Source organism: Vicugna pacos, chromosome 30 (genome assembly GCF_048564905.1).
Source record: "Vicugna pacos chromosome 30, VicPac4, whole genome shotgun sequence".
NCBI lineage: Eukaryota > Metazoa > Chordata > Mammalia > Artiodactyla > Camelidae > Vicugna > Vicugna pacos.
In genome coordinates this window covers 21,933,709-21,944,836 of record NC_133016.1, presented here as the reverse complement: position 1 = coordinate 21,944,836, position 11,128 = coordinate 21,933,709, and the positions used below count along the sequence as shown (strand labels likewise).

Genomic DNA, 11,128 nt, shown 5'->3' with positions numbered 1-11,128 from the left:
GCTAGTCCAGGCCACACAGCCAGGAAGCGGTAGTCAGACCAGTTCTGTCTGACCTCAAACTGCCCGGATAGGGAGGGGAGTTCCAAAGGGACTGAAAATTTCTAGCATTTCAGGATTCACACAGAAATCTTACAACTTGGGTTGTAAGAAATCTTAATAAAATCAAAATAAACAAGAAAGAGGAGTTTAGTGGCCCTGAGGGACCTTCTTGCTGATGGATGGTTCTTTTGCTCCGACTCAGATACCTCACGTGGGGCTGCGGGGAAGACGGTCAGGGCCAGGTGGGGTCGGCATTCGGATCGGGCTGTAAGGCTTTCTCCTGTTTCCCTGCAAGCACAGGGGGCGGTACCGGCAGATGGGGAGCGCTTGTTAGAATAGATGCTGGTTAACCCTGCTGGCCTGTCGGGGCTTGGCGGTCACCTAGGACTCGGTGGCCTTGCGCTGGGTCCCCAGTTGGCTCTGGCTGGCAACACCAGGAACTCACAGTTCAGAAAATGCTCTGTGGGTTGTCTGCGAGCTCGTCAGAACAGCAGGTCTGTCCTGGCTGGACGGCCACTTTCTGAGCTGGCAGTTTCGAGGAGATGGAGGCAGAGAGAATGAGAAGGATCCAGTAAGAACCTTGCCTGCCCTGTAAGATGAGCAGAGGTCATGAATAATGGAGAGAAAGAGAGGCCTCTGAGACCTGGGAGCCCAGCTGATTCAGGGCCCTGCCATCCTCAGGAAGGCCCCAGGCCTTGGGGACATCTTTTACTGGCCCTCAAGGCTGTGAGGCTAGGGGCATCTTTAGGCGGGAGGCCCCACCTGCTCCTGGGTGTGGGGTGGGGGGCGGGCCCTGCTGTGAGGCCAGGTGGGAAACAGATGCCAAAGGCTCAATGTCACCTGATTCTCCATGAAGGGAGCAGGTGGGTGGGTGGGGAGGGGCGGGGTAGAGGACAGCCTGTTCTCAGTCCCCATAAATAAGTCACGGGCCCAAGGAGAACCCTAGGGCAGGTACAGAGGAGGTGGTGGGCGAGAAGGTGCCAGAGAAAGGCACCAGGGACAGGAAGGGCCGAGATAGAGCGGGGAGGTTCTGCTCAGGGGCCAGCGAGGAGAGGGAAGCAGGGCAGCGCTGTGGGCGCGTGTGGGCGCTGGCCCACCCCGACGTGTGCGCGGGAGCTCGGGGGAGCGGGCCGCAGGTCCGCGGAGGTGCGCAGAGGTGGGCACGGTGAGCCAGTGAGTGCCGGGAAGGGGCAGCCGGCAGAATGATGCCCCAGAAGAAAAAGAGGAGAAAGAAAGACATCAACTTCCTGGCCCTGTATGAGGAGGAGCTGCTGAACTATGCCTCGGAGGACGACGAGGGGGAGCTGGAGCATGAGTACTACAAGGCCAGAGGTGTGCGGGGCCTGGCCTGCCGGGGGGTGGGGGTAGCGGGGGGGGGGTGCACGGGCGGGGGCAGAGTGGCCCAGAGGATCCTGTCTCTTGCTCTGAGGGAGGAATTTTAGGTTCCCACCTAACCCTTTTCTCGTGGGTTATCTGTTGTGTCCGTACTACATCCTCCTGGGGTCACTGTGCCCAGGGTCACAGAGCCTTAGTGGCACAGAGTCAGCTGGACCCGCAGTGCCACACTCTCCAGGTCCTACACATCCCAGGAGCCACGTTCCAGCCTGGTCTCTGTGGTGGGGGCCACATCAGGCTGCGAAGGGGCGTGTAGGGGGAGACCTGGCCCCTCACTGTGTGCCCAGCAGGGGCTGGGGGCTGCTGCCCATGATGGCTGGTGGAAGTGGGGTCCCAGGGCTTTGCAAGGTGATACTGTGGCCCCTGTGGGGAGGGAAGTTGGTGCTTTGGACCCAGAGCCCTGTCCTTTGAGTCTCACCTTCTTCTGAGGTGTATGGGAGTTGCTTTGAAATGCTCCACCTTCTTGCCAGGTAAACCAGAGAAAGGGCGAACTGGGGTCCTGGGAGGCAGTTTTGACTTGCAGAGGGTGTTTGTTTGTTTTGATGGTTTTTTTTTAATTTGTTTGTTTCCTTTTTTGCTTTTACAATTGAAAAAATGTATTTGACTGTGAATGCTTATAGGCAGCGGGCTTTATCACTCAGAGGTCTGCTTTACTCATCAGTGCTGCCTGCCTGGTCCCTGATGGCGTTTAAATTCTCAGCGCTTCCTCTAACTGGCTTCCTGTAAGCGCCATATTCACCCACTCGTTCCCCAAATGTGAGATGGATGTCCATGGACCGGTCACCCACCTTAATTCCTGGCCACGGGGAGTTCCTTGATTAAATCTGATTTTTTGTGGTTCCATTGCTTCATGAGCGTCTGGTGAGTTGGGCTTGTTGCCTCAGCCACACTGAACTCCTTGAGGCCTCCTTTGTTTGTCCCCACACCTCACCCAGCTCCCAGCACAGACCCAGGCTCAGAGGAGGTGGCCACCGCCGTGGCACCATGAAGGCAGTGGCTCTGCGGAGGCCCCTTTCCCAGCACGGTGTCCCGGGCGCCTCCTGGGGTGGAGGTGAGAGTGGGGGGAGGAAGGAGGGGCATTGCCACCTCTTCTCAGCACGCATGCTCCGAGCTCTGTCAGGTGGGGGAGAGACATTGAGGCTAGACGTGGGGTCAGCACCCATGATAAATACGCTCCGCTTTGGGTGATTCTCCCCAGCCCACAGGGCTGCTGGTGGAACATTCTAGAACCTCTCATAGCTGCCACCCCTTCTACCTCTGTTCATGGGCTCTGCCCGCCTCAGTGTGACTATATGTCACCATATAGTCTTCTTTGCATCCTTCTCGGAGCCTTTTCACTTCCATTCTCACTTTTAATCCTGAAGATCCCTGGGAATGGTCAAGGCAGGTGAGGTTAGTCTCAGGTGAAGGACTGAGGCTCTGGGAAGGTCACAAATAGGAGGGACAAGAGCTTCACCTGTCCGTTCCCAGCACAAGTCCCCACTTCATGTCATGATGCTGCCCATTAGCACGTTGTATGTCGGGCACCAGGCACCTCGCCGAGCACTTTACTCATATGAACCAGTTTAACCTTCACAACAACCCAATGGGTTGGGGTCTCAACATCTTCTTTCTCAGGTGAGGAAACTGAGGCACAGTGAAGTTAAGTAACGTGTGCACGATCACAAAGCTATTAACTAGCAGAGTTAGTCTGGTCTGGCTGGTCCTTGCTCTTGTACTGTCCAGTCGTAACTGTGCTAAAATTAGCTGGAGAAGAGCAAGCCGAGGTGGGCGCCAAGCTGACATTTCTAAGGGACACGGACCCACTGACTGTGCAGTCGGCTGCAGACTGGGTGGTAAATGTGGATGCTGTGGCCAGTCGCCCCATGCTGAGCTTCACTGCACCATCTCTGTTACCCTCCCAGTTCTACAACAGTGTGTCTCCCGCTCTCTCTGATCCCTGGGTTCTTGCATTACATGGAGAGTCTTGGTGAATGTGATGGGGAAGAAGAAGAGGGAAGAGGAGAAAAGTCTAGAGTTTCTTCTCTGCTCCTCAGGTCGACTCCTGGCTACACTGGAGTTCACCAACAGCCCGAGGGAGGAGAGAGGCTCTCTTGATACTCTGAGGCTAGGCTGAACCTGGGGCACTGGTCTGTCTCCTGACCAACACAAGGTCCGTGAAAGGAAGATAGTGACTCCCACCAGAATCTGGGCTCCAAAAGTACCTCGGAGGCCATCCTGCATAAGTTTCTATCCCTGGGGACCTTTGCTTTCCTACATCCCAGACAGGGCATTGTCCAGTATCTGTTGGAACACAATCTCCCAAGCCAGCTTCCTTGGGGATGTTGTCAATGGAGATGATGGCAGTGGTGATGATGATGATAATGGTGCTGATGATGACAACAGTGGAGAGGATGGTGGTGACGATGATGGTGGTGATGATGATAACAGTCCACCTCTTACGGAATGCGTGTATTTCATCCAACTGTGAGAGTGTCTGTAAGATGAATTCCCAGAAGTGGAAATGCTAAGTCAATGAGTATGAAAGTTGAAAACTTTGCTTTATTTAATTTAATCCTTAACCCATCAAGGAAGAAATTATTTCTACTTCAGCGATGAGGAAAATGAAACTCAGTAAGAAATTTAGCTGAAATCACGCAGCCAGTGATAGGAGAATTGAGATTCAAATCCTGGTCAATTTATTTCCATAGTCCATATCCATTTCATTGATTGTTTTATTCATTCATTTATTTTCTCATTCATCCATATAATTATTGAGCCTCTCCTATTTGTCATGCTCTGTGCTGGGAGCAACCCTGGTTACTGTTGACAATTCTTTGTGCTGACCAGGGGATTTTATTAGTTGGGACACTCCAAACCAAATTTTGTGTCTTCTGTGAGATATTTGTCTTCCATAAGATAGTTCTTCAGCTATCTGAACTTTTTAAGTTAAAATTTTAACATTGAGGAAATATATATATGTGTATGTGCAGCACGAAACTCATAAAGGTACAGCGTGGTGACTTTTTACATATATGCACGCTAGCATAACCACCTTTCAGAACAGGGCACAAAGCATTTCTAACCTCCAGAAAGTTCCTTCGCTCTCCTTCCCGGAGGTAATAGCTCTCCTGATTCTATCACCATGCATCAGTTTTTTTATTCTTTAACTTCATATAAATGGGCTAACGCAGTATATAGGCCTTTTTCGTGTGTCTAGCTTCTCTTTCACTCAACATTATATCTGAGAGATTTATCCATGTTGTGACGCGTTATATATTTTGTTCTTTATTTTTTTAATTTGTTACTGCTGTATTTTATAAATATATCACCATTTATTTAACCATTCTTTTGTTGATGGACTTCGGGGTTTTTTCTGGTTTTTAGCTACCATGAATAAAGCTGCTACAGATCTGTGCACATCTTTGGATGGACACACGTACTCATTTCTCCTGGATTTATAATTTATAATTAGAAGTGGAAGCGCTGTGTCACAGGGTGGGCTTGTGTCTAATTATCAGTGCTTGTACAAATTGACACTCCCACCAGCGATGTTTGCGAGCTTCAGTGGCTCCACATTCTTGCCAGTACTTAGTATTTGTCAGTCTTTTTAATTTTAGCCATCCTGGGGGTGTATAGTAGGGTCTCACTGTAATTTTAGTTTACATTTCCCTTGTGAAGAGTGATGCAGAGCCTTTTTCCATGTTTGTTGGCCATTTGGAGATCCTCTTTGATGACATGCCTATTTAAGTCTTTTGTCCATTTTGCAACTTCATTGAAATATAATCTACAAGAAAATGAATCTACTTTAAATGTGCTCTTTGATGAGTATTGCCAGATGTGTACATCTGTGTAAATACTAGCACCATGTATATAGAGAGCATTTAAATTATCCCTCAAAAGTTCCACATGAGGGGAGAGGATGGAGCACAGTGGTAGAGTGTGTACTTGGCATGCACAAGGTCCTGGGTTCAATCTCCAGTACCTCCATGAAAATAAATAAATAAACAGAATTACCTCCCCCTAAAAAAATTTTAAAAAAAAGTTCTGTTTGCTCTTTCTGAGTCAATTTCCCCTAACTCCAACCTTAGGCAACCATGTTCTGCTTTCTGTTACAGTAGATTAAATTTCATATACCTGGCATTTGTGTCTGACTTCTTTTGCTCAGCAGAATGTGCTTGAGACTTACCCATATTGTGTGTGTCATCTGTTCATTCCTTTTTGTCACCAAGCTGTATTCCATCGCATGGCTATACCACACTTCGTTTATCCATTCACCTGTTGATGGGCATTTAGGTTTTTTCCAGTTCAAGGCTATTGTGAATACAGCTTCTGTGAACATTTGTGTGCAGGTCTTTGTGTGGCTATGTTCTTCCTTCTCTTGGGTAAATACCCAAAAGTGGAATTTCTGGGTCATATGGTAAGTGTATATTTATCTTTAAAACAAATTGTTGTCCATTAAAACAACTGTGTTGTCTTTCTTTCTTAGTGGTTTGCATGGATTCTTTACATCTTCTGGGTAAGTCTTTTGTTGGATACAGGACAGGCAGACCTTGGTGATATTGTGCATTTGGTTCCAGAGCACTGAAATGAAACAAATATTGCAATAAAAAATAAAATTCAAGTCACACGAACTTTTTGGTTTCCCAGTGCCTGTAAAAATTATGTTTACCACTATACTGTAGTCTATTAAGAGTACAATAGCATTGTATCTAAAAAAAGTGTACATATCTTAATTTAAAAATACATTATTGCTAAAAAAATACTATTATCTCAGTCTTTGGCAAGTCATAATCTTCTTTTGCAATAGTAACATCAAAGATTACTGAGCATAGATCATCATAACAAATATAATAATAATGAAAAAGTTTGAAATGTGAGAATTACCCAAATCTGACACACAGACAAGAGTTAGCAAATGCTCTTGGAAAAATGGTGCTGACAGACTTGCTCGATGCAGGGTTGCCACAAACCTTCAATTCGTAAAAAACACAGCGTCTGTGAAGCACAATAAAGCACAAGATGATAAAACAAGGTATGCCTGTATGTACATTCCAAATATCTTCTAGTCTGTGGCTTGCCTTTTCATTCTCATGGTGGTCTTAATTTTAATTAAAGCCTAATTTATCATATTTTACTGGTTAGTGTCCTATTTAAGAAGTAGCCATGTACCCTTGGATCAACTATTGAGGTAGTTTCTTCATCTGTCTCCTGTACTCCAGACTTCTTTTCTCTAAACCAAGTATCTCTGTGTCTCCTCTCATGTGATGTATAATTCTAGAATTTCCACCATGCTGGTCATTTTCCTGTGGACACTTGGTTTGGAAATGTCTTTGTGTATGTGCAAACTGTATGGGCAATGCTTCATGTCCTGAAATTATCTCAGGGAGGGCTCTAGGAGTTATCTGCAGGTCAGAAAGCCCTGTGGTGTAGATGGAGAAGAATTAAGGCTTTGATTATTATGAGAGACAGGGAGTTGCACAAATGTCCTGCTTCTTTTCTCCCTCTTGAAGGGAACTTTATCAGAACCAGGGACATTAAAAAAAAAAAAGACATCAAGAGCATACAGAACAAGCTTCAGAAAACAGTATGGAGATTCCTCAAAGAATTAAAAATAAACTCACCATATGACCCAGCAATCTCACTCTTGGGAATATATCTGGAGGGAATTCTAATTCAAAAAATACATGGACCTCAATATTTATAGCAACACTAATTACAATAGCGAAGACGTGGAAACAATCTAAATGTCTATCAACATATGACTGGATAAAGAAGTTGTGGTATATTTATACAGTGGAATACTACTCAGCCATAAAAAGAATAAAATAATGCCATTTACAGCAACATGGATGGACTTAGAGATTGCCATTCTAAGTGATGTAAGCCAGAAAGAGAAAGAAAAATACCATATGATACCACTCACACGTGGAATCTAAAAAAAAGAGGACACTAATGAACTCATCTACAAGACAGAGTTGCAGATGTAGTAAACAATCTTATGTTTACCTGGGGAAAGGGGGCGGGAAGGGATAAATTTGGGAGTTTGAAATGTGCAAATGTTAACCACTATATATAAAAATAGATTAAAAACCCAGATTTCTTCTATATAGCACAGGGAACTATATTCAATATTTGTAATAACCTTTGATGAAAAAGAATATGAAAACAAATATATGTATGTATATGCATGACTGGGACATTGTGCTGTGCACCAGAAATTGACACATTGTAACTAACTGTACTTCAGTTAAAAAAAAAAAGAGCAAGCTTCAAGGGGACAAAGGGAGGGAAATCAGCGCCCCTGCCATAAAGGGACTCACTGGCATCCCCAGCTGTAGGATGGCTTAGCCTGAATGGTTGCCATGGCAATGTCCTGGAGGTCACGGGAAGTGAGGGCTGCAAAGCAGCACTGTGTAGAGGGCAGAGAGGAAGGTGAGAGCAAGAGGCAGGCTCTGAAGAAGGTCTTGTCTGGGACGGCATCCGTGTGCTGTGCTGGAAAGATCACAGGCGGTCATCGGGAGGCCTTGGGCTGTGCTCTGGTGTTGACATTGTGTAGTGTGTGACCTGGGCTGGTGCCCTCGCCTGCAGGTCCCTCACCTGTGACGTGAGTGCGCAGCATTTAGTGGGAGATGTCGGTCTCACAGCAGGACTTGTGGGTCTGAGCCTTGTGCAGAGGCTTGTGGGTTGCCGCAGGGGTTCGCAGAGTCCTTTGTGGCTGGGCATCCCCTGTGGAGCCAGCAGGAGCTCTGGCTTCCCCAAGCCCGTGGAGGACTGTAGGTTTCCTCTTTCCTCCTCCAGTGTATGAGGTGGTCACAGCCACAGGCGATGTTCGTGGTGCAGGGACAGATGCCAATGTCTTCATCACCATTTTTGGAGAGAATGGGCTCTCTCCCAAGCTCCATCTTACCAGCAAGTGAGTACCAGCTCAGCCTTGGTGGGGTCCTGGCTGTTAGTCGGGGTTGATACCGTTCTGGATCCCATGGGAGAAGACACGTGTGTCCACAGGCCTTGCTGACCGCAGACCACGTGGCAGCCAGGTCTCTCCCAGTGATTTCCTACCAACCTCCCTTAGCTCCTCTCTTGATGTTTTGTGGACAGTAATGCCTCCTTTGGATCTCAGATTTCCCAAGAATTCAGAGCTGTCCCTTGAGGTGGGAGAATAAACACTCAGGATCAATAAACGTGGTCGAGGGCCAGCTTTATCATTTAGTTGCCATATGCCTTTGGCCCAATCTTTTTGCATCCAGGGCCTTGGTTTCCGCATATGTCACCTGGAAGTGATAAACCCAAACTAATGGAGCTTTTGGGAAGAGGAGACAAGCTCAAGCATGTGAGGGAGCCCTGAGCTTAAAAGCTCTGCACCCACGTTCTACCCGGGGACTGACATCACATGGAACCTGCCTGCCTGCCCGCTAACACACACTCAAGCCAGTGCGTGTGTTCGTGTAGATGTGCTTGTGTGTGTGTGTATGCTTGTGTCCCCCGTTGCACTGTAACCACTGAGAGTAGAAGCTGCTTTCTCTTCTTTTCCATCCTCTGCCCGCATCACCAGGTGCGCACACAGCTACCACACACGGCAGCAAAGCAGCGGGACCAGAGACATCCGGGGGCCTCACTGGGGGTCTGGGCCGCTGGTTTTCACTCTGTGATGAATGAAACGGGATTGACCAGCTGGTTCCGGCCCCAATCGTACCCTCCCTTCTTTCCTTTCTTCCTCTGCAGCAGTTCAACTTATGGTTATCTCGGCCCCTGAGTTTCTGAATCAGATTCTATTTGCACCAAGGGTTCTTTCTGCAGCCAAAGAAAAATTTGAAAACCACTAAATCTCTTCCAGCCTGCTCATGAGGAAACTGGGGCCAAGAGAGGAGTGGCGAGCAGCTCCGAATCATGGAGCTTTTGATGGGAAAGCTGGTCCTCTAGCCACAGGGTCTTGATGCAGACATTTCCTCGAGCACATGACCGCATGGCCCTGGAGGGTGTGCGGGAGACTCCCCTACGGGCCTCTGGGGTGTATGGCTTGGCACCTCCAGGGCTGGCAGAGGAAGCGGTAGAAAGATGGGGTCCCCAGGCCAATAACGCCACAAACTCTGCAGACTGACCAGGCTCAGTGGAGCTCGCTTCCCCGAATGCAGTCTCTGGTGTAAATGCCGCCGCGACGAGGCCGGCGTAACTTCCTGTTCTGTCCGTTTCTGCAGCACAGGGTACCCGCCTTCTCGTGCTGCTCACACTGCAGAGTGCCTGGCTTGTGGAAGTCCCTTCCTCCAGTGATGTGGGCACGGTAAAGACAATACATGAAACAGCCATCCTCTTTGCCATGTGTCCTCCCCAGAGGGCACCCCTGCAGGGAGAAGCCACGAGACCCCCGGGAGCTGGCCAGTTGGTTTCCAGAGTCCTCAGTCTGTCTTTTTTTTTTTTTTTTAAACAAAAAGAACCATTTCTCCTTTCGTGGTGGTTCCTCACTGTCTTTCCTTCTCTCATGCGTCTAATAGCTTTAGGCTCTCCCCCTCACCTTTTTCCTTTGTCAAGACACCGTTGGAGGAAGGTTCCCCAGAGTCAGCTTTTATAACTCCATGTGAAGGTTTGTCTCTGAGTCCCCTTTCCCTGGGAGTGTGAATTCCAACCTTCCTTCTCAGTGGGAAGGAAAGACTGCATCATGGTAGAGGCGTCTCAGGCATGAAGGAGCGGGCAGGGCCGGGAGGTCTCCAGGCAGGGCTGAAACCACACGAAGCAGCCAGCTTCTCTGAGCTTGCTTTGCATACAGGAACCAACGTCTCCCCAGTTACTCTGTGCGTCTGCTGGTGGGGGTCTGTCTTGTATCTGTGCCTTGCTCCAGGCTGGGCAGCAGGGGCACAGGTCTGGCCAGGACCCCAGTCCTGCTGGCCAGAGGGCTCTGCCTGCAGAAGCACATGGGGAGGGCTGCAGGCAGGATTACAGGCACGTTTTGCAGCATCAGCTGGATGTCCTGGAGAGGCTGGAGAGGTGACGCGTGGAGAGATGCCCTGTGGAGCCAGAGGATGATGGGAGGTCTGCTGTGGGCCTCTAGCATCTCTTCTGGTTCTTTGCAGATAGAGCTTATTAGATGACTTGGTATCGGTGTGGCTAGAATAGGACTTCAGAGGGAAGGGCGTGTAATCTTGGACCTTAAGTGGTGGAAAGGACTCCATAAGGGAGGGGCAGAAAGAAGGTACTTTAGGTGAAGGGAAATGGCTTGAGGCCACAGTGGGCACTGCAGCCTAAGGGAACTGGGAGAGGACCTGCAGGCTGCATGGAGGGGCAGAGAGGAGGAAGGTGGGAAAGGCAGGGAGGACCACTCTGTAGAAGGTCTTGCTTGAAAGCCGATCAGGGGCAGCTTGACATACTATGCAGCCAGGAAGGATCAGCCTGCAGGTGGTGAGCAGAATAACCAGGGCAGGTGAGGACCAGAGTCTGGCTGCTGGAAGACCAGACAAATTGTCTACCAAGAGAACTGCATACACACAGTCCTCACCGTCCGAGACCCTTCCAGTTTAAGATGGAGACCTCGGGTCTGGGAGGGGAGCGTTGCTTTCCAAGGAAGTCCAGGTTGCCTGCAGAACCCAGGGGCAGGTGTCCACGGGGGTCCCCGTGCTCTGCGGGATTTAGACGCAGTTAGTCCAGACGTGGTCCCTGAGGTCCGGCTCAGAATGCCCACTGCTCTGGAAATCTCCTCTCCTCTCGCTGTCTGCTGCTGTTC

The 11,128-nt window shown here is 48.9% G+C and overlaps 1 protein-coding gene across 2 annotated transcripts in view; it reads left to right on the top strand.

The window, feature by feature from the left end:
* Nucleotides 1-1,241: 1,241 nt before the first annotated feature.
* LOXHD1 (lipoxygenase homology PLAT domains 1) overlaps nt 1,242-11,128 on the top strand; it is a 151,443-nt gene continuing 141,556 nt past the window's right edge. For both annotated transcript variants that reach the window (XM_072952095.1, XM_072952094.1), the window contains exons 1-2: nt 1,242-1,371; nt 8,215-8,329. In XM_072952095.1, coding sequence (XP_072808196.1) covers nt 1,242-1,371; nt 8,215-8,329 — 245 coding nt within the window. The remainder of the gene's footprint in view (nt 1,372-8,214; nt 8,330-11,128) is intronic.